The sequence below is a fragment of the Pyrus communis genome, chromosome 13, assembly GCF_041283825.1.
Source record: "Pyrus communis isolate YQ-2024b chromosome 13, ASM4128382v1, whole genome shotgun sequence".
NCBI lineage: Eukaryota > Viridiplantae > Streptophyta > Magnoliopsida > Rosales > Rosaceae > Pyrus > Pyrus communis.
In genome coordinates this window covers 15,077,857-15,102,059 of record NC_142577.1, presented here as the reverse complement: position 1 = coordinate 15,102,059, position 24,203 = coordinate 15,077,857, and the positions used below count along the sequence as shown (strand labels likewise).

Here is a 24,203-nt window from a genome sequence, read left to right as displayed (position 1 = left end):
TTCATGATGATGTGTGTCCTGTTTCAGAATCACAGATTAGAGTTTTGGGGTCCTTCTTTGTTTGATTTTGTTCCTTGCCTTCAGTGGTAGGAAGATCACTGGAAATAGGTCCCTTTCATTAGGCATTGCCTCATTGCCATACTTTACAACAACAGTTAAACACAAGATTACAATTTAGAGATACTCAACATACACCTGTAGCTAATACAATCACAGACACTATATATCACATTCAAATCCACACAACGGACCAGACATCCTCAGTACTTCAAGTGAACGGTAATCCTCAGCAATGTTTCTGCACCATCTGTTGCTCGTTGACCTGGAGGAATCAGTGGTTTCAACTCTGCAATTCCATTGGCATTCTTGAATTTGCCCGTCCCTCCAGTCACTGACAGTTGCGACTTGCTACTCCCAATCTTGTACACTCCGAATAAGTTGAGGTTATCATTGTACTCCCCTCCTTCCATCATAGCCGTAAATGCCATCAGCTGACTTGATCCATCGGCAGAGCTTGCCACATAGACTCCTTGAGCTTTCCCAATTGTCTGTGAACCCAATTCGGGGCTAGAGGTCAGTATGTCATCAATAACGGTGACTGTCCCAAAGCCTAGTCCCAACCCGTCTGGTGCCAGTTGGGTAGCTGTATTGCCATTCTTTTCACCATTAGGATTTCCGGCGAAGGATGTACCAGATAAGCCGGTTCCTAGTGGGAGACCATTGGCGCCATTCACGGTAGGAATGGCACCGTTGGCATTAGGAATAGCCACAGCACCATCTGGAGGAAGGAACCCTATCGGCTTTGCAAAGGGCACTTCACTGCTGTATATATTGCCTAGCAAGCCAGTGATTGGCCTAGCTGTAGGGCTGCTCCCTCCAAGAATGTCATGCATGTATATTTCCAGAACTGGTTCGCTGCCAACAGCTGCAGGTTCAACTGCAGCCACAAGTGGTATTGCTGTCTGCATGTTTGCAATCAGCAGTACGGTGAAAAGGGACGAAAATGTCTGCTTGAACATCCGGAAACTTTGGTATCTGCTGGATTAAGGATCGAACGCTGAAGTTTTCGTGCGGAAGTACGATGGTTGGCAACATGTGTTGGTCTTGATATAGAGGAGGTTGTCACATGGAGTGGTTGAGTCTGCTCCAAACGCAGGAGGTGAAGTTGTTGGATTATCTTATTGGTACGAATAATATGAATTTCGGTTACAGGTGAATTAGTTGTGGTCACAGATCACAAAGAGAAGTGGGTTTGTTGTTTCATTGGTTCCTCATAACATTTCTCTGTACTTAAATGAACTGATCATCTTAAATGAACTGCTTTTTGTACTTTTAAGCTGTAACAGTGGATATTTTTCTCATTTTCGGCTTCAAGGAAAATCTCTTGTTTTGGAATTTGGCTCACAACAACGTTTCTAATTATATTTGGCAAAACCTGTGTTGAAATTTTGAGTTTTTTGGCTTGAAAGTAAAAGAAATATTGGAGGAAATCAATTATTTTACCTATCTTAATTCTAATATTTTATCCACCATCTTTCGCTACTTAGGCTAATGCCGTGAATCCAATGACTTTGATATCGAATGAATATGACTTCATGGAAGTATGTTGAAAACAAATAAAAATATCCAGTGATTTTTTGTTTTTCGGTTATATTAGGTAAACCAAATAATTGACCTATCCTAATCCTAACCTTTTTCCCCACCGTCCTTCACTACTTCCACTTAACCCCAACACAACAATGTAACATTCTAAGCACTCATGGAATGACCTGGAGTGTAATTTGAACCATAAAACCTATCAAAAATACGAGGAGTAGTCCAATTATATGAATTGATCATCTTTGCCGATGACCATAATCTCCAATCTTTTGTGCCATGATTTTTCTCGTTCGTTTGAATTGCTTTTTGTACTAGTAAGCTCTAACAATGAATAATCTCTCGTTTTCGGTTTGGTTTCAAAGAAAATCTCGTTTCGAAATCTAGCTCACAACAACGTTTTTGACTATATTTGGCAAAACCTGTGTGCTGAAATTTTGGATTTTTTTTTGCTTGAAAAAAAAAATAAATATAGAGTTATTTTTTTCTCTGTTACATTCGGGAAAATCAATTATTTGGCCTATTTTAATTCTAAAATATTACCCACCATCTTTCACTACTTGGGCTAATCCAATGACTTTGATATCGAACGAATATGACGTTATGGATGTATCTTGAAAACAAATAAAAATATTCAATGACTCCTCTGTTTTTCGGTTACATTAGAGTAAACGAACAATTGACCTATCCCAATCCTAAACTATTACCCACCATTCTTCACCACTTGGGCTAAACCCTGAAACAACAATGTAATATTCTAAGCACTCACGGAATGACAGGGAGTGTAGTTTGAACCATAAAACCCATTAAGAATACGAGTAGTCCAATTCTTTATAAGCGCATGTGTTAATCAAGTTTTACCAAACAAAACACAAATCAAGTTGGACAACTACGTCGAGCTCCAGCTAATTCCAATGCTAAGCCTAAGCCAATGAAGGAAGGAAACAAGTTTTATCCATGCTCGATAAAAAGCAATCACTCTCCACCAAGGCACAAATATTCTTATCCTTACACAGAACACAACACAACACTTGGAACTGCACTGCTTGTTTCAAATTTTGCTAGATATGGGTTTTACTCACTTTGGATAGGAATGTCAAACAACGTGTTAAGTGAGCTTTCGCCTTTCGGTGAGTTAAAAGCGATGAAAGTTGTCTGTCATTTTCTGGCAAAAACTTTCCTGTGCTATGTGTTTCTTAATGCCTCTGCCTCTGGCTGTTGGGGGCTCCTTAAATCTGGTTCCTCGTACATTTGGTCCCCACCTAAGTTCAACAATCTCTCCTCTTTGAAATCTCAGTGCCTGCTTTCGCTTCCAAGGCTCTCTTCATTTTCTCAATTGTCCCTTTTGGTTCCCTTGGATTTGCTTCAATTGTCTTTCTATTTTCTTCCGTAGGTACTTATGATTGTTCATGTTGAATGCGGTCTTGTAATTTTAATCATTTATTCGTTTAGATTCATTTTTTCATTCATTTAATCCTTGAAAGGCATGGTGGCGGGTTTTTTTTCTTTCTGAAGGGGCACAGAACTTTGATTCGAAAAGCCTCCCCGTTCCCTTGACAAATTCCCAGTACAACTGATAGACTACTATAGATACAATAGAAGTGAAAGCACTTCAGCAGCCACAGAAAGTTGAAAAATAAGGTGAGGGGCGTTTTTGTTGGAGCATTTCTCGTTAGTTTGCACTGTCTGAGTGAGTGTCTCCATGGGGTTTTAGTATCTCTTCCTTCCGGTTATTGAAGATGGAGGATCAGTCATTACGAGTGTATTCTGGTCCCCTCAGCTGGGCTCGTTGAAACACGGTTGTACGTGTCTTCCAAATCCACACTATATAATAAAAATCCAAAACATACGTCTCTGAGTTAACCAATGATTCTCGTCACATTCATCAAACCATTGTCTTGCATACCTGCAAGTTTAGTTGCATAACTTGCATTCTGCGAAGAGCATATGGTTGGACCAACAAAGAGTGTCCAAGACGATGGTTTGATGAAGGCCACATTAGCCATTAGGCTGCTATGAAGAAGCATTTCAACTGTACACGGTAGCAATTATGTGTTACGTACATATGGTATGTCCGCTAAGGTCTCGGTCACTTGGTGGCTATTGTCCGACAATTGTCATAGGACTTGGGCAGGTACTGGGGGCTTTCAACCTAAAATTCAATACCTATGGCTAACAGATGACCACATCCTGAAAGAAAATTGAAATCAACCATGTTTCCCTTGTTCGTTCTTCTCTCTTTTTGCGTATAATTTTCTTGCCGCTTCTAACCTACTATTTCAGTATGTGCTGTTGCAGAACAATTCTAAATAAAATATTCCATATTCCATCTGTTTCCTCAAACAAAGGAATAGCACTGCATATTTATTTCCCCTTCATAGGAGTTTCTTGGATTGCTAGAAAATGGAGCAATTCGTTCAACCTCGATTTGTAAGAAGGCACGGTTTACTGTAAATCCAATTATCGAAAAAACCTCGACTTTCTGGTAATCTTTCGTTTGTTCACTTTTGTATACTTACCAATGTTTTAAAAGGCTCGCCTCGGCGTCCTCTGAGGCTGGGCGTGAAGGTTGCCATCTCTGTTTTGAGGGAGTGGGCGGAAGGCGCCGCTGAAGCCGCCTAGGCGCACCTCAGGGTTTTTTTTTTTTTTTTTTTTTTTTTACTCTCAAACCCAAAATTTGGGTAGGGTTTTAACTGCCTCATACCTCTTGCTCAGAGTGATTATTGATTAATAATCTTCTTCTTTTTTAATATAATATATGTGTACGTTCAGTGTTATATTAAAAAATTTAGGTCCCGTGAGGCTTCGCTTCACGCTTAGGCTGGGCTATCCCTCGTACGCCTAGTCCACACCTGATGCTTTTAATACATTTATACTTACACGGCCTTTGTCATTGTTCTTGTTCCACTGATGAGCTTGGACTTAAAGATCCAAAACACAACTGCAATAGTTTTCGATAATTCGAAGAAACTGACTAATTTGTGCTTGTATATATGAATAACAAAACTAGAATTGAAATACAAATTCAAATTCAAATTTGAAAAACTTCAGCATTAACCAGCGGTAAAATCAGATCAAATCAAACTTTGAAGTAAATCTCCACAACATCGAATTCTCAGTAACTCAGATGGACGATGATCCTGAGCAAAGTCTCAGCCCCATCAATGACGTGTTGGCCAGGAGGTATGAGGGACCTGACCTCAGCAAACCCACTTGCACTCCTGAACTTGCCAGTCCCTCCAGTCACAGACAAGTGTGACACGGAGATCCCAATTTTGAATATCCCATAAAAGTTCAAGGTGTCCCCATACTCACCTCCTTCAATCATGGCTGTGAACGCCATCATCTGCGTCGACCCGTCAGCTGAGCTGGCCACATAGACGCCCTGGGCCTTTCCAATCGTCTGCGAGCCCAGCTCAGGTGATGTCGTCAAAATATCATCGATGACAGTGATGGTTCCAAATCCCAGGCTCAAACCGTCTGCACTCAATGGAGTCTGAGGAACTTGACCACTTTGTTTTCCAGAGAATGTTGTACCAGCTAAACCGGTGTCAAGTGGAATCCCATTAACGCCGTTGACGGTTGGAATGGCTCCATTAGCATTGGGAATGGCTACCCCGCCTTGTGGCGGTAGGAAGCCTATGGGCTTGGCAAAGGGCACTTGGCCGCCGTAGATGTTGCCAAGTAGACCGGTGATGGGCCTAGCTGTGGGGCTGCTACCTCCCAAGATGTCATGCATGTACATCTCAAGGATTGGCTCATGGCCACTAGCTTGGACTGGGTCAACCGCTGCCTTGACCACTGAGGCAATTAGCAATGTGACCAAAATCGAAAGAAGTGACTGGTTGAACATGTTGAAGAGTTGGAAGTGTTTTTTTTCTTGTATTTTGATGGGGTTTGGAGGATTTTGAAGGAGAAGGGAAAGCGCTTTTGTGAGTGTTGAGTCTGGGAAATGGCTTCTGCTTTTATATAGAATGGAGAAATGGGATTAGTGAGATGGAGTCGTTTAAATGTGCATCTTGTTGTAGGACTTTTAGACAGAAATTAGGTCTTTAATTTAAGCTAAAAAGTATACGCAAATTATGCAATTAGTGGTTGATAGGATAGCAGTGGGAGATGTGTCCACTGTGCATTGGGTACAACCAAACCAATTGTCATAGACTATTGAAATAAAATTTGACTTCTTATAACAAATTTCTTTTGACTTGGATATGTTATATTAATTTTATGGCCATTTGACGTACCCTTTTAAGGCACCATAAAAAATCTATGTGCATGTTGCTCGTGCAAAAAAAAACCTCCCAAAGGATGGATTTTGGAACAATAATATTAATGTTGATATTGATTGTGTTGATAATATTGGGTAACATGATGAAACTTTTTGATAATGAAATGTTAGCTATGCTAATGTCATAAAAAACTTATCGAGAATGACATGAAGAGTCGGGCTCTTGATAGGGCTATTATCTTTTATTTGTTTGCTGTTCTTTTAGACTCGGCCGTCCTTTGTACCAGTAAATAACAAAAATATTTATCGACACCATATGAACAGTATATCCTTGAATAAATGGATGGCATGCCCATAGAAAAATTGCAAATACGTGACATGCAATTGTTTTTTGTTAGTACAAATTTGGCATAACTGATTAATTGTATAATCTTATAAGAAATGTATAATTTTGTAACTTGCTTTTCACAATATGCCAAACACATTATAGTCTAAATACAACAAAGATGAATAATGAATTTCCACTTTCTTCTGGGCAGACATTAATCCTTCCTCAGCTCCATATACTCATACCGGGTGCCATCCGCATTCAGGACAACCGTCTCCAACCTATCACTGCTCTATTTATAAAGAGCTCAGTTGGTAGAGCTCTGGTTTTGCAATTGGGTCGTTGCGAGTTGGATATCTAATTGCTCAAGTGGTAATGATAGTATCATGTACCTGAGCCTATTTTTTGGTTGAATCTATTTATAATGGCTATTGATGCAAATAAATACTAATTCATAAAGGACTTCCGTTATACAACAGCAGTTTCAAGGAGTACAATTTTTTTCTATTGGAATTGACAGCCGTTAGAGAATTGCTGGAGTGTTATTGACTCTGGGGTTTTCCCGAAAAATAAAGGAAACTAATGGCTTATTCGTCTCTGTATATTTGGTGACTTGTTTGAAGAATAATTGATACAGAAAGAACAATGGCCATGTAACAAATGGAGATTACATAATCAATCAATCATGGCACATCTGAGTTATCAATCTCCTGCACAGCCTCTTCACGATCCATCACTGTCGACTGCCTCACCGCCGGCGAAATCAGCGTCCATACTGCATAAAATTTAAAAGAAAAACCAAGAAAGATAATGGTATGCGCAAAAATAAACCGATTTACGTGTACAGAAGCAATCTAACTAGGAAATCATATATGCGGAGTTACTTACAGAATACTGAAGCTGCAAACCATTCTTTGATGATTTTTACTCTTGTACTAGTCCATCCGACATCGATGCTCCACCTGAATGTTTTTCCAGAGTGTTAATTAAACATATCGAAATCATACAAAAAGGAGATTTCCCAAATAAAATCATCTGTGAATGATAGATGATTCCTTACTTCTTAGCTGAGTAATTGAGGTTCCATCTGCTGAACAACATTGCAAAATACATGCACCCCAAGGAAAATGTTAGGTGGAAAAAGCCATACTTGTAAGGGATGTCGTCATCCCCTCAAACTTGATCTTTGCAAAACTAGACAGCATGAGAAGTCGGTTTAGTTTTCTGCTAAATAACAGGATTGAAAATCTTGGTCACTTTTAAGTTTTAGCAGCCAGTAAGAAACAATGTTGAATATTTCAAAATTTGCTCTCTTTAATACTTTCTCTGCCATTTTCTTCGCAACCACACAAGGTTAGTATACTTTATGCTTGCAACACACGGAGAGAAAGTATTAACCCGACATGATTCTGAATCTATTCCAGTTGAAAAAGTCACCATGATGATAGAACATATCACAATCAGGAAGCCCTGCATGAAGGACAGCGTAACACAACATATTACTGCTGTTGAGATTGATACTGAGTAAATTTGGTTCCTGTCATTGTTAAACTCATCGGTAGAACTAGAATATGCAAGCCCGACTTAATGATCTACAAAGTGTCGACGACCTTCTCTGTTTGAGTTTGTTCCTTGTCTTCAGCGGTAGGATGATCACTTGAAATAGATTCCTTTCATTAGCATTGCTGCATTGCCATACTTGAGAACAACAGTTAAAGACAAGATTACAATTTAGAGATACTCCACATACAACTGTAGCTAATACAATCACAGACACTATATATCACATTCAAATCCGCACAACAGACCAGACATCCTCAGTACTTCAAGTGAACGGTAATCCTTAGCAATGTTTCTGCACCATCTGTTGCTCGTTGACCTGGAGGAATCAGTGGTTTCAACTCTGCAATTCCATTGGCATTCTTGAACTTGCCCGTTCCGCCAGTCACTGACAGTTGTGACTTGCTACTCCCAATCTTGTACACTCCGAAAAAGTTGAGGTTATCATTGTACTCCCCTCCTTCCATCATAGCCGTAAATGCCATCAGCTGACTTGATCCATCCGCAGAGCTTGCCACATAGACTCCTTGAGCTTTCCCAATTGTCTGTGAACCCAATTCGGGACTAGAGGTCAGTATGTCATCAATAACAGTGACTGTCCCAAAGCCTAGTCCCAACCCGTCTGGCGCCAGTTGGGTAGCTGTATTGCCATTCTTTTCACCATTAGGATTTCCAGTGAAGGATGTACCAGATAAGCCGGTTCCTAGTGGGAGACCATTGGCTCCATTCACAGTTGGAATGGCACCGTTGGCATTAGGAATAGCCACAGCACCATCTGGAGGAAGGAACCCTATCGGCTTTGCAAAGGGCACTTCACTGCTGTATATATTGCCTAGCAAGCCAGTGATTGGCCTAGCCGTAGGGCTACTCCCTCCAAGGATGTCATGCATGTATATTTCCAGAACTGGTTCGCTGCCCACAGCTGCAGGTTCAACTGCAGCCACAACTAGTATTGCTATCTGCATATTTGCAATCAGCAGTACAGTGAAAATAGACGAAAATGTCTGCTTGAACATTCTGAAACTTTGGTATCTGCTGTATTTAGAATCGAATGCTGAAGTTTTCGTGCAGGAGTACGATGGTTGGCAGCAAGTGTTGGTCTTGATATAGAGGAGGATGTCACCATGAAGTGGTTAAGACTGCTCCAAACTCGGGAGGTGAAGCTGTTGGATTATTTTATTTGTACGAATAATTTGAATTTTTCTTAAAGGTGAATTAGTTGTGGTCACCGACCACAAAGAGAAGTGGGTTTGTTGTATCATTGGTTCCTCATAACATTTATCTGTACTCAAATGAACTGATCATCATTGCAGATGACAGTAATCTCCAATCTTTTGTGCCATGAATTTTCTCGTCCGTTAGAACTGCTTTTTAGACTTGTAAGCTGTAACAATGGATATTTTTCTCGTTTTGGTTTCAAAGAAAATCTATTGTTTCTAACCCTGGCTCACAACAACCTTTTTGGCTATATTTGGCAAAACTTGTGTGCTGAAATTTTGGGGTTTTTTGGCTTGCAGAAAAGAAATATTGAGTTTTTTTTTTTCTTTGTTACATTCAAGGAATCAATTATTTGACCTATCTTTAATTCTAATATATTACTCACCATCTTTCGCTATTTGGGCTAACCCAATGATTTAGATATCGAATGAATATGACGTCATAGATGTATCTTGAAAACAAATAAAAATATTCAGTGATTTTTTTTTTTCCGGTTACATTAGAGTAAGCAAGCAATTGACCTATCCTATTCCTAACCTAGTACCCACCGTCCTTCGCCACTTGGCCTAAACCCAGACACAACAATGTAATATTCTAAGCACACACGGAATGACAGGAAGTGTAGTTTGAACCGTAAAACCATTAAGAATATGAGGAATAGTCCAGTTCTTTATAAGCACGTGCATTAATCATGCTTTCCAAACAAAACACAATCAAGTTGGACAACTACGTCCAGCGCCAGTTAATTCCAATGCTAAGACTAAGCCAATGTAGTGTTGGACAATATCAACAATTAATGACAAATATATGTATAAGTATGTAGAAATAAAATTGAATATGCTTATAAACAAATAAATGGCAACTAAGTATATTGACAAAGTATAAATAAATGAACTAATATTAAATAGATATAGTAATGATCGAGGTTTGTGTACTGTAATATCTTTGAAACAAAATTTCGTCCCTACTTTGTGCTTGTAGTTTGATTGACATAAGTTTCACCAGGATTCAACGATCTAAGTCGAGATCTCAGCACCAGAAAACTTGACTTCTAGCGAATGTCATTTTGGTTCTCTCAGACAGATAGAATTTGGTATAATTCGTAGGAAGAATGATTTATGTGTGTTTGATTGATATGCAAATGTATGTATATATAGTAAAAATATACCTGTTTGCAACATGTATGAATTTGGGAGGCGACTGTTCAATAAAAGGAGTGCATGGCTTCGTCCTCATACATTTTTAGACACTTTCAGACTTCATCCAAAAGGATGAGTATGTTGAAAATAAAAAAGGTTAAACTAAATCCAAAATTATTTTAATAAATTAATTATTGAATTTAATATTTAATTAAAGTCTGAGGCCCATCTTATCACACCCGAACAAAGTCCAAGGTCCAAGCCTAATTTTGTTTTCCATGGTCATCTTTCAAATAGGTTTGTAAAATGAACTTGATGTTATAGGAACGAAACAAGTCTCATATATGCTCAGTAAAAAGCATTCACTCTCCACCAAGGCACATATATTCTTATCCTTGTACAGAACACAACACTAGGAATAGCACTGCTTGCTTCGAATTTTGCTAGATATATGGGTTTTACTCACTTTGGATTGGATTGTCAGCCAACGTGTTAAGTCAGCTTTCGCCTTTCTGTGAGTTAAAAGCGATGAAAGATGTTTGTCATTCTCAGGCAAAAACTTTCAAGTGCTATATGTTTCTTAATACCTCTGGCTGTTGGGGGCTCCTTAAATCTTGCTCCTCGTACATTTGGCCCCTACCTAAGTTCAACAACCTCTCTTCTCTTTGAAATCTCAGTGCCTGCTTTTGCTTCCAAGGCTCTCTTCCCATCGATCCTATCAGGGTTCTCTTCATTTTCTCAATTGTCCCGTTTGGTTCGTGCACTTGGATTCGTTTCAATTGTCTTTCTATTTTCTTTATAGGAGTTTCTTGGATTGCAAGAAAATGGAGCAATTCGTTCAAGCTTGATTTGTAAGAAGGCACAGTTTGGTGTAAATCCAATATCGAAAAAACCTCGACTTTCCAGTAATTTTTAGTTTGTTCATTTCTGTATACACTTATATAACACGGCCTTTGTCATAGTTCTTTTTCCACAGATGAGCTTGGACTTAAAGATCCAAAACACAGAAACACAGCTGCAATAGTTTTCGATAATTAGAAGAAACTGACCAAATGAAAGACAGGAATTTTGTACTTGTATATATGAATAACACAACTAAAATTGAAATACAAATTCAATTTTGAAAAACTTGAGCATTAACCAACAGTAAAATCAAATAAAATAAAATCAAACTTTGTAGTTAAAATCTCCACACCATCAAATTCTCAGTAACTCAGATGAACGATGATCCTGAGCAAAGTCTCAGCCGCATCAGTGACATGTTGGCCAGGAGGTATGAGGAACCTAACTTCAGCAAACCCACTTGCACTCTTGAACTTCCCAGTCCCTCTAGTCACAAACAAATGTGACATGGGGCTCCCAATTTTGAATATCCCATAGAAGTTCAAGGTGTCCCCATACTCACCTCCTTCAATCATGGCTGTGAACGCCATCATCTATGTCGACCCGTCAGCCGAGCTGGCCACGTAGACGCCCTGGGCCTTTCCGATCGTTTGCGAGCCCAGCTCAGGTGATGTCGTCAGAATATCATCGATGACAGTGATGGTTCCAAATCCCAGGCTCAAACCGTCTGGACTTAATGGAGTATGAGGAGCCAGATCACTTTGTTTTCCAGAGAATGTTGTACCAGCTAAGCGGGTGCCAATTGGAATCCCATTAACGCCGTTGACGGTTGGACTGGCTCCATTAGTATTGGGAATGGCTACCCCGCCACGATTGGCTGAATATTCTCTAACGACTGGACATCAATTCTTTGGTTCTTTTCCCACCAATTTTCTCAAGATAATTGGTATTAATAGGACTCCACATCTCTCGCAACTACATCTCATTACCCGTAATCAGATCATGAGTAATTTCAACCCAGTTAGAACACAATATAACATCTTCAATAAGCGTCCAGTTCGTACCTGCATCATTAGTCATTTTGTTGGAAGCCAAATGGATTGAAACTTTGAGAGAAAGATTGGAATATGGTTGAAAGTGTTTGAGAAAATATGAAATTGTGGTTGAAACTTTGAGAAAATATGAAATTTGGATTGAAACTTTGAGAGAAAGATTGGGAAGTGGTTGAAAATATTTGAGAAAATATGAAATTGTGATGTAAGGTAGAAGATAATGAGAAGGTATTTATAGAAAAGTAAAATCAAATTTTTTTTTTAATTTTTTAATTTTTTTTCAGATTTTTTAATTAATTTTTAACATTTTTTATTACCTTAATTAATTTCTGCCGTTGGATTTAAAAAAAAAAATCAAAATCCAACCCTCCAGAATGTGCCACATAGCATAATGGTACCTTTTCAGATTTTTTTAATGTTAATTCTTTTTTTTTTTTAATTTATAAGGGTGAATAACGTAGACCATTGATCTCAAATCCAATGGCTAATATTTAGGAAGGTTTTAAAAAAAAAAATTACTGTTGGAAATCCAACGATCTAGAACAAGTAACCGTTGAAATCCAACGGACGAGAAAAAGCCATATGGCCACCAATGGTAACATTCTACCATTTTCACCGCGGGCCCAGGCTTCTGGAATGTTGTCAGGGCGCACCCCCACGTGCGTGTGCTGTGCACGCGCCTGACGCAAAAATAATAAAACAGTGGCTGACGCCACCCTGACGTCAACATTGCATCACTTGGCCCTCGGGCTCTCAGGCCACCAATTAGAGTTGGCCCTCTTACTCGGCCCCCCCACCTGCCCAATCGCCTTCTGGGCTGGAGCTTGCAGCTCTGACTATTGGGTTGGTGAAGTCGTCGGTCCATCGAGCCAATTGTCCTGGTGGAGTTACTCTTAAATAATTGCTGTCAAGAAGTCCTAAAACAAAATGATGCACGTTTAAACTAGGGGTGGGCAAACGGGCCCAGGGCCCGGGGTAGAGGCAGGTAATAGTGGTTCGAAGCGAGTACGGGGCGGGTCCATATTGTTTTATATACAAAATGGGGCGGGTCGAGTCCAAGTAAACAACGGGTCGGGGTGAACCCAGTATTTTGAAAACACGGGCCCCCAGCCCGAACCGTATCCAATAAACAGGAGTAACCCAATGTTGTGCCACTCTAATCTCACACACACTCTCAAATCTCACACTAAAATCTGACCCTGTCACTTTCTCAAAGACTCTGCCAGACTCTCCTCAGTCATCCCTCTTGATCTCTCTCCCCTATAGTCATTAGGCCTCTAGGTAAGAAGGCTTCAAAGAGAAAAGGGAGTACTTCCAATAATGATTATGGAAAATATATGGAAGAACTTGCTCGCCAAGGTGAATTGACTTTGGCACGGGAAATGGTTAAATTTAAGGTTGATAAGGCTAGAGAGGAGGCAAAAGCTACAGTTGCTAAGAGATTATTTTAAGCTAATGAGAGAGAAAGAGAGCTACTTAGGCAAGAAAGGGAAGAGCTTAAAGAAGAAAGAATGGCTCAACAAGATCGTGACATTCTGAAAGAGCCTGTAGAGGGGAAGTCACCGAATTCTAAATATTTTTGGAATTCAGAGAAAGCAAACGTGGTGCGAATGAGGCGTGCAAGGGAAGCGAGAGCAAGAGGAGATGGTCCTAGCATCACAAGAGGAGATGATCCTAACCCCACAAATTGGTTAGGTGATGATTTTCCATTCAAGAGAGACTAGGGAATTTGTTTTTAATCGGAGCCCATAATTTTCCAATCACTTTGGGTTGTAATTTCTTATTTATTGAATAGAGTACTTTATGCTGGTTCCAATTTATTGAATTTTGTACTTTATTTAAACTAAGAGTATATTTATTTAATTTGGTAATTTATTTAAACTAAAAGTATATTTATTTAATTTGGTAATTTATTTAAACTAAGAGAATCTTTATTCAAAGGACATAAACACACCAAATAAAATTACATAAACATACCAAATAAAATTACAAACACACCAAATAAAAAATTAAAAAAAAACTCACTAAATGAACTTAAAAAACACACCAAATAAAATTAAATAAACACACCAAATAAAAACAAACACACTAAATGAACTTAAGTTTCTTCAGCTTGTTTTAATTCCCATTGGTGCTCTATCAAGTCAATTTGCCAGGCATTGTGTATATATGGGTCTTAAAGTGCAGTATATCGTTGAATGAGCCTTTCATTGTAACGTCCATCCATTTGTAATGGCTTGTGTTGCACTGGTTTTTCGGTGGCATCATGAGCACAATATATTTATGTTCTAGAATTGTTCATCGTGTCTGGCTCATATTCATCAACGGCATCATAATCGTACTCATCTTCCACAATCATGTTGTGAAGAATGATGCACGTTATCATGATGGATCGAAGCGACTCTAAATCAAACATTCTGGTAGCACCCTTGACAATCGCCTAACGAGCTTGGAGGATACCAAAATAACGCTCCACATCCTTCCTACACCCTTCTTGATAGCTTGCAAAGTGTTTTTCCTTTGCACTTCCCAGACATGGCACTGTTTTGACAAACGGTGACCATCTTGCGTAAATGTCGTTTGCTAGGTAGTATGGCCCGTGGTACTTACGTCCGATAACCCAGTACGTGACTCTTGGTGTTTTTCCTTGCAGAACATCGTTGAACACTGGGTATTGGGTAAGGACATTGAGGTTATATTAAGCCCCCGGAACACCAAAAAAAGCGTGCCAAATCCATGTATCAAATGATGCCACCGCCTCCAAAATGATACTTTTTGCTCATTTTCTGTCCCAATAAGCTCATTGTCATGCACTTGGATAGTTTTTCCAGGTCCAGTGCAATGCAGTCGATGCTTCCAATCATCCCAGGGAAACCTCGCATCTTGGCCTTATTCAGAAGCCTTTGCAAGTCCATCTCAGTAGGTCTCCAGAGGTACTTTACGATGTAGATAGATTCGATTGCGGAGCAAAACCTCATCAGGGACTCAAGAATGGTTGCTTTCCCTATCCTCGTTATCTCATCCACTTGGTCTACAAGTGCTCCATATGCAAGCATCCGCAAGGCAGCAGTAATTTTTTGCTCAGGAATGAGACCCCTAACACCAAAAGCATCATTCTTTTGCACAAAGTAAGAATCATGGTTGTAAACAGCAATCATGATTTTGTTGAACAAACGTTGTTCCATTCTAAAATGACGTATAAAGTACGTATCAGGGAATGCACTGTTACGGAAAAAATAATCGTCCAAGAGATTTATACCTCGTCGTTGCCTGCTTTTATCAAGGTTTGCGAAACAGTTGGTCCTGGAGATCTGAGCCACAGCTTGGATGACTCGACGGGATTGTAAGGCTCTTTGGCTTCTTACTTCGTCATCTTTCCTTCTACGCTTCTCATCCTCTTCCTTTTCCATCACATTTTCACGCACCTGGAGATTGAACATTTCTTCCCCTTGCTTAAACAATTATTTCTCTTGCTCATTGATTTCCCACAACATCCTTGAGAAAGACATTGTAAAAAGAATGAATAATGATAGAAATTTTGATTTTGGTGTGTGATTTCTTAGGATGGATGGTGAGTTATATGGAGGAAAAAGAAAGGATTAGATTGCAAATAATGTCACGTGGTATACCGTCATTCGTTAAAAATCTGATTGAAATCTATCCTCAAAGATTGTAAACAGATTGTGACATGTGACGCGACGTGATTGGTTAAAAATCTTATCGAAAATCTATCCTCAATAATTTTGAAAAGATAACGACACGTGGCACGACGGCATTGGATAAATATCTTATTGAAATCTATCATAAAAAATTATCTTCTCGGATAATGACACGTGACGCAACGAGAACGATTACAAATCTTATCCGAAATTACAAATAAAATTATTTTGTAATATTTTATAAAATAAAAAATACTAATATTTTATTGCATATTGTCATGGCTATTTAGTGTAGGGATGGAGATGCAAAAGACAGTTATAGTTCATTAAAAGCAGTTACTATTCATTGAAGGCTATTCAATAGTGACTTGCCCTAAGGGGCTTTTGCAACGCTAGAGTTGCTCTAAGCTAAAAATCATATGCAAATTATGCAATTAGTGGTTGATAGAATAGCAGTGGGCGATGTGTCCACAGTGCATTGGGTACAACCAAACAAATTATCATAGAATAATGAAAGAAAATTTGACTTTTATATAAAATAAAATAAATGACTTGGTTATGTTGTTTTAATTTTATAGGCATTTGACAATACCCTTTTAAGGCACCATAAATTTCTTTGTGCATGTTGTTCGTACAAAAAAAAACTTATCCTTTTAAGGCACCAAAGGATCGATTTTTGTAACAATATTATTGATGATGTTTATATTGATTGTAGTGATAATATGAGTAACACGACGAAACACTCCGTGATTGAAATGTTAGCTACTAATGTGATAAAAAAATTATCGAGGATGACATCAAGGTCGGGCTCTTGATAGGGCTATTATCTTTTAGTTGTTTGACGTTTTTTAGGCTCAGCCTCAGGCCTTCCTTAGTTTATTCAGTCAAATGGTTATAGATAAATAGGGGGGTGTCCTAAGTTAAAAAGAGTGTGAAAATCAACTCAAATACTAAGGACTTGGGTTATACAACAGTTGCTTCAAGAAATACAAATCTCTTTTTATTGGAATTGACTGTCGTTATAGCAATACTGAAGTGGGATTGACTTCGAAATTTTCTCCAAAAAAAAAAAAGGAATATTAATGGCTTATTCGTCCCTGTGTCTTTGGTGACTTGTTTGAAGAATAACAGATACAGAAAGAATAATGGCCATGTAACAAATGAAGATTACATAATCAATCAATCATGGCACGTCTGAGTTATCAATCTCCTGCACAGCCTCTTCACGATCCATGACTTTCGACTGCCTCACCGCCGGCGAAATCAACGTCCATACTGCATTAAAATTTAATTTAAAAACCCAGAAAGATGATGGTATGCACAAAAATAAACCGATTTACGTGTACAGAAGCAATCCAACTAAGAAATCATACATACGGAGTTACTTACAGAATACTGAAGCTGCAAACCATTCGTTGACGATTTTTACCCATGTACTAGTCCATCCGACATCGATGCTCCACCTGAATGTTTTTTTCCAGAGTGTTAGTTAAACATATCGATATCATACGAAATGGAGATCTCCCAAATAAAGTCATCTGTGAATGATAGATGATTCCTTACTTCTTAGCAGAGTTACTGAGGTTCCAACTGATGAACAACATCGCAAAATACATGCACCCCAAGGAAAATGTTAGGTGGAAAAATCCGTACTTGTAAGGGATGTCGTCGTCCTCTCGAACTTGACCTTTGTAAAACTGGATAGCACGAGAAGTAGGTTTTAGTTTTCTGCTAAATAACAGGATTGAACATCTTGGTAACTTTTAAGTTTTAGCAGTAAGAAACAATGTTGAATATTTCAAACTTTGCTCTCTTTAATACTTTCTCTGCCATTGTCTGAGCAACCAATAAGGTTAGTATAATTTATGCTTGCAACACACAAAGAGAAAGTATTCACCTGAAATGACTGTGAATCTATGCCAGTTGAAAAAGTCGCCATGACAATAGAACATATCGCGATCAGGAAGCCCTGCTCGAAGGACAGCGTAACACAACCATATTACTGCTGTTGAGATTGATACTGAGTAAATTTGGTGTGTGTGATTGTTAAACTCATCGGTGGAATACTAGAATATCCAAGCCCGATTTAATGATCTACAAAGTGAGAACTCGGAACCAGTTGAAAGAGGCAACCAAAAAACAAAAAGAAAAAAAAAAAAGAACTAATCAACTCTTACTAGTACAGTAGTCCAATCGTGACCTTCATTCCCTTGTTTTTTATTGTTGCATTCCTCATTTGCAGGTTCACTGAAAATCCATGTATTAAGATCAGCACAATAACTAATTTTTTAAGTTGAATGAAACATGAAATATCTTGATTTAGACGAAAGTTAAATAATTCATGGCATAAATTTACTTCCGGAGAATACAACCGATACACAATAAGCACGAGGAGTTAAGAACGGTGAGAAAACATCTCATAGAAAGTTTAGCTGAATCTGAATACTTGAAACATGGATTGAAGTCCTAACCTTCTGATGGCAGACCAACATAGGAAAACAAGATATGAAGCCATAATTCCGGAAGATAAAAGACCTCTGTTTACCTATTTTTAAGCAAACACAGAGAATCTCTTCTTAACTCGAGTAAGGATGCGATCTTTGAACAAAAGAAAAATACTTAAATGAAGATATACATCAGATAGAAGCGTTGCGAAGAGAAATGTATACCTTCGAATGTAGTGATATCACCATCATCACGACAAGTAGAATCACAGTCCATGTGATGAAAAAGATGTTGAGAGGACACGATAATTTCATCCCGTATGATGAGTACATGAATGCGATTCCACCCATAGAAGCAATGTAAAACAGTGTAGACATGAATAACCCAAGGGAGCAGCTGTAGAGTATAAGAGAAGATCTATCAAGTGAACTTATGACCAACAGAAGAAATAAAAAGATAAAGTAATAGTCATAATTCCGTAAGTTATGCTTAGATAATAGAATACTGTGTGATTCCGAATATAACTATCCTTTCCTTCCCTCGATAAACCAGAATATTGGCAATTTAACTAACATACATCAATATGTGGATACTTTGTGCTGCAGTAAAAGATGTCATGGATATTGAAGGGTATGTAACAGAAAATTGTGCAGGGACGTGAGCTTGGACTAAGGGAGCTAGAAATACACTGTGACCAAGTTCATCTGAGAAGTACAGTACCAATAATGAATTTGTATATCACACGGAATGGAAGCATCATCGAGTCCTTGTTAATAAGAAGCCATACCTGTGCTTCTTTTGCTCATCAGGCATCCAGTACTTATTCCACCATGTAATAAACTGGATCACACTTATAAGTTGAAGAACGAGAAATATCCTGTCATGAAGAGTACAAACCATATGTTAGCCATAAAATTTTCTGCAATCCATGCTGCACCTTCATCTTAACAAGGGGTTGAAACAATGTCTTTCTAAGATCTAACAGGAACTATTTCTATTGCAACACTGCATAAGATTTATTCATTAGTTTTAGATTTTTGGTTTTCTACACATTTAGTTACACGGCACTACAGATTTCTAAAACCACTCTCCGTCTCCAATATAGATTTGAAAAGTTTTAAATATGGCTTAACAGCAAGGAGTTCAAGCATGTGTAGAATCAAAATCAGAAATGTTACCCTGCACCGACACGAGCAAATTCACCTGTAAGAAAATAGGAAAAGTTTGTTAATTTTTAGAAATTATTTTTTAAGATGTATCAAGAATGGAGGATGAGATAGGTCATAGGTGTTTCATTTGAAGGAAAGTATTAGTATTTGTTGGTAACAGAACCCATATAAAGTATATTCTGTTATTCGGCACAGATTATGTTATTAACTTTTCTTTCTTAAGCATAGTATCTACTTGCATAAATCTGGCGTGATTGCAAAAAATAACCACTGAAACAGATTCTTCTCCTATATTCTAAAACCAGATGGGTCAAGTAAGTCATGTTGTTTCTCAGCTGTTGCATAAAACACCGAAGATCAAGAAAGGCGAAAAAAAAATATATGCCATGAAGTGTTTCTGATTGAGCCTCAAATAAATGTACCGTATAATTGAATGAAGTGTGGAGGGATGAAGAGTGGAACCACCATTGACACAAACAATATGCAAAACTTGAATCCCCACCATCCAGAATGCCATACATTGCGAGCTTCACTTAGTTTTCTTGTTTTAGATGCAGTGAGGAACATTAGAAAGAAAAATATCTGAATTCGATGTTAAGGATGCTTGATCTTTAAGGGCAGAGAATTATAGATAGGAAAATTCGTAGCCGAAAACAAAGATGAAATACACAGTAACAATTTATTGGTATAAGCTATTTCCTTATCCATTATATGATAACAGATATCAATCCTGCCATCAGAATCTTATGGCTCAACAATCAACATATGTAATAAGGTTCTTCTGTAACAGAAAAGCACTCATAGGCCTAGAAGAAAGATACACAGCTTCCTAAACTCACGCGAAGAACTCCCAGCGTACGGAAACAATCACTTCCGCGAATTCCACAAGATTTAAAATCTGCAATAGAAATTTAAGAAGCAAACACACAGAAAACATCACCACATATACCTTTTCTATTCCCAATTATGTGTAAACCACCTCCATTAATGTATGGCAGGATTAGAAATTTCAGTTTTTAAATGTTGGTTATGTGAGAAAGAACATGTTTTTGGGATATTGTATTAGATAAAGATCGCAATGAATATAGCTCAGAATTCATAAAGTGAGTAATCGAAATTAACATAGGACTATGAGCTTTTGATCTGCGTACCGTTTTATAATGGTGGGGACCAAATTTAAGTTAGAAGTAAAACCAAATATTATGAGAAGGGAGAACTGTTACATACAATGGAGCTGAGGCAGAACCCTTTGCCCATAGTCACGAATAAACCAAGCACAAAGATTTGTAAATAAGAAGATTACGCCATATATATAACGGGCTCGCAGTGATTTTTTCTTTGCTGCTAAATAATCAATCCTCTTTTGCTCGAATGACTCGGATACTTCTTCCCAAGGAACAACCTCTGCCACAGCTTCAACTCCTTCAGCAGATACATTCATTCTGCAGTTAAGGGCACAAAAATATCACTTCATATTCAATTGCCTTTCACATTGTTCTTGGACTAGAGATGCAGCTTACAGAGGGTAATGTAGCTGAAAATAAAACGATAAGAAACCGATCAATGTGCAACAATAGAACGAAAATGCAGGTTTTAGATAAATGCAGACTGTTTTTGGTTTGGGAAAAGTTCATCCATCAAATTGTATTTGCAGTAAATCAAAGATCAACAGATCAAACTAAAATCATCGGATATACATTGTATCACGTCTAATTTAGTCCGTTTCATGCACACGACAATCAGATGAAACTGAAGCCGAAAAACTCAAACCACTCCCAATTAAACATTTATAACAGATGAGCGCAAAATAATTCAAAATATCCAGCAAACTGAAAACAGAACTCCCATATTGATAATAATATCCGCAAACAATGACTGAAACATTGAACTGAAATCAAATAATGTGATACCTTTTCAGGTGATATCCTTATCAGGAAATCAAATTATGTACCCAAGAATGGACTGAAAAGTGGAAATGAGAAAAAAACCAAGCAATAAATAGGAGCAATTCCTTCATGGTAAACAACGGATAGCAAAGGATAATGTGAAAACATAAACAGTTAACTTGTGGAGAGCACAAAACTGTGAAAACATAAACAGCTAACTTGTAGAGAGCACAAAACTGTGAAAACATAAGCAGTTAACTTGTAGAGAGCACGAAACTGAACTTTACCATATATTTGGAGTGCAGTGTGAGGTTTTGAGTGTTAACTCATCAAGAATGGAGTGTCAAGCTGACTTACAACTCCTATATAGAGAAGAAAAAAAAAAAAAGGACTAATAAGTACTATTCACATAAGTAATTTGGATATTTTTCTATTTTTATTCGAGCGATATTCTAAAGTTAAATCTAAACTAGGAGTAGGAGGGGTAACACACTGCTTTAGCAAATTGACTATTTTTTATTTGAGCTCACTTATATAGTTTGAACAAGAATGAAGATTAATAAGTATTATGCAAATGAAGTGTCAAGCTCACTTATCACTTCTAGGAAAGAAGACTAAGAATTAAGTAGGTTGCCAACTATGCACACTGCAACTTTGTAACCTAGATTACGGGGAAAGGAAGTATACTGCTTTAGTCAATTTAGATATGCGACTGTCTAAGTTTGCATATAAAGAGATTCTATCATGTACATGGTTGTACAAGCGCTTTCTATCTCCGTCATCTAATATATCATATAATGAGAGAAGTAGACAAAGAATGTACAACCAATTAGACCCAAGATTTTTCCAAAGTAGGGTTTATCGAAATTCAAAATGGGTCCCTAGAAGCAGACAGCTGTATCATATTAATTTGCTAATGCCGTAAACCCTTTGTCAATGTCCTTTTATGTGATGTCAAGATGCCTTCTCCAAACATTATAGAAAAACACCCTTGAACGAATGAATCGGCAAAGAATTCAACATATAATATAATTTTGGCATTTCAGGACACATTTGGTATATATATATTTTTTAATTTTGTTGTGCCTTTTTGTCCGCTCACTTTTTGACAATTGATACGAAGCATGCATTCAAAATTAGTTAACAGCAGGGATGAACCCTATACAGCTACATCATTTGCAACCTCATCTCCTACACCTTTCAAGCAACAATATTTAACTAGGAAAATGAAAACCCAATTCGAAATATTGATAAACAATCCTCCCAACCCTCAAAAACGTGTCAATGATGAGAGATTCTCTAATCTCATGCAACTAGGCCTGACAATTCTTGACACATCTCTATAACTCGACACAATACGACACGAAATTAACAGGTGTTCGGATTAACACGATAACGAATCGAGTCGTTATCGGGTAACCTGATAAGCACCTGTTAAGATAACGGGTTAGTTCGGATATACACGTAGGTAACACGATACACGATAAGCAAAATATTACTTTTATAATTTTATAACCCTAAAAAAATATTATAATAATTATATATATTAATTTAACAATTTTATACCCCTAAAAACCACAATAACTATATATATATATATATATATATATATATTAAATTAAATATTAAAAATTGGTGACTACTGGATCGGCTTAAATATGCATACCATTCAATTTCTTAAGTGTTATACATACAAAATAAATAAATTTAAATCTACTTAATAAATAAATATATATATATATATATATATAGACATCATTGAACTTGATGGGATACAAATTCTACGAAACTAATTTGAACGATTCAACCGTCAAACTTGTTTGTATATGCATTGAGATCGCATCAACAAAAAATCGCAAAAAACAAACATTCAGAGATCAAGTAACTGGACAAAACATTTCGACAGCTATCAACGAAAAATCACGATTTAACGGTTATTTTAACTCCGATCTTGATGAGTTTTTACAGCTACACTCCTTAACCCTATATGAATATAATGAATGAACTCGATCTTCAATTTAAAATATTTACACTAGTGGATACCACAAAATCTTATGTTATCCTTAATGAAAGTATGAATAAACTCTTAAGTATTAGTGAATCTATTATTTTGATGGGATATGCATTCTACGAAACTAGTTTCAACGATCCAACCGTCAAACTTGTTTGAATATACTTCGAGATCATATATGCCAAAAATTGCAAAAAATAAACATTTAGATATCAAGTAACGGGACAAAACTTTTCGACGGTTATCAACGAAAAATCATGATTTAACGGTTATTTTAACTCCGATTTTGATGATTTTTTATAGCTACACTCCTTGACCCTATATGAATACAATGAATGAACTCGATCTTCAATTTAAAATATTTACACTAGGGGATACCACAAAATCTTATGTTATACTTAATGAAAGTATGAATAAACTCTTAAGTGTTAGTGAATCTATTATTTTGATGGGATACGCATTCTACGAAACTAGTTTCAACGATCCAACCGTCAAACTTGTTTGAATATACTTCAAGATCGTATGTGCCAAAAAACATTCAAATATCAAGTAACAGGACAAAACGTTTCGACGGTTATCAACGAAAAATCACGATTTAACGGTTATTTTAACTCCGATTTGGATAATTTTTTACAATTACACTCCTTAACCTTATTTGAATACAATGAATGAATTCGATCTTCAATTTAAAATATTTACACTAGTGGGTATGAATAAACTCTTAAGTGTTAGTGAATCTATTGTTTTGATGGAATACACATTCTACGAAACTAGTTTCAACGATCCAACCATCAAATATGTTTGTATATACTTCGAGATAGCATACGCCAAAAATTGCAAAAAACAAACATTTAGAGATCAAGTAATGGAACAAAACGTTTCGATGGTTATCAACGAAAAATCACGATTTAACAGTTATTTTAACTCCAATTTGGATGATTTTTTTACAGCTACACTCCTTAACCTTATTTGAATACAATGAATGAATTCGATCTTCAATTTAAAATATTTACCCTAGTAGATATCACAAAATCTTATGTTATACTTGATGAAAGTATAAATAAACTCT

The 24,203-nt window shown here is 37.3% G+C and overlaps 2 protein-coding genes and 3 pseudogenes across 7 annotated transcripts; all 5 read right to left on the bottom strand.

The window, feature by feature from the left end:
* Positions 1-118: 118 nt before the first annotated feature.
* LOC137736513 (dirigent protein 18 pseudogene) lies at positions 119-1,265 on the bottom strand (annotated as a pseudogene).
* A 3,309-nt stretch (positions 1,266-4,574) lies between these two features.
* On the bottom strand, positions 4,575-5,556 carry LOC137736552 (dirigent protein 18-like). Its single transcript, XM_068475807.2, has one exon. It carries the CDS (start codon positions 5,447-5,449, stop codon positions 4,712-4,714), a length of 738 nt encoding a protein of 245 aa, XP_068331908.2. The 5' UTR covers positions 5,450-5,556; the 3' UTR covers positions 4,575-4,711.
* A 2,285-nt stretch (positions 5,557-7,841) lies between these two features.
* LOC137736554 (dirigent protein 18 pseudogene) lies at positions 7,842-8,772 on the bottom strand (annotated as a pseudogene).
* Positions 8,773-11,274: 2,502 nt separating this feature from the next.
* Positions 11,275-15,404, bottom strand: LOC137736579 (dirigent protein 18 pseudogene; annotated as a pseudogene).
* A 1,287-nt stretch (positions 15,405-16,691) lies between these two features.
* On the bottom strand, positions 16,692-21,602 carry LOC137736485 (Serinc-domain containing serine and sphingolipid biosynthesis protein). 6 transcript variants are annotated; one of them, XM_088683146.1, is made up of 14 exons: positions 21,411-21,602; positions 20,758-20,771; positions 20,465-20,679; positions 20,059-20,135; positions 19,660-19,819; positions 19,247-19,271; positions 18,856-18,945; positions 18,293-18,464; positions 18,095-18,168; positions 17,801-17,870; positions 17,521-17,592; positions 17,187-17,320; positions 17,013-17,086; positions 16,692-16,898 (listed from the first exon to the last, which is right to left on the bottom strand). In XM_088683146.1, the coding sequence occupies exons 1-14, from the start codon at positions 21,411-21,413 to the stop codon at positions 16,807-16,809; spliced, it is 1,272 nt and encodes a 423-aa protein (XP_088539272.1). In that variant the 5' UTR covers positions 21,414-21,602; the 3' UTR covers positions 16,692-16,806. The 6 variants fall into 6 exon arrangements, with proteins under 6 accessions (XP_088539272.1, XP_088539276.1, XP_088539274.1 ...); XM_088683150.1 differs by lacking the exon at positions 21,411-21,602 and adding an exon at positions 21,148-21,342; XM_088683148.1 differs by lacking the exon at positions 20,758-20,771.
* Positions 21,603-24,203: the final 2,601 nt, after the last annotated feature.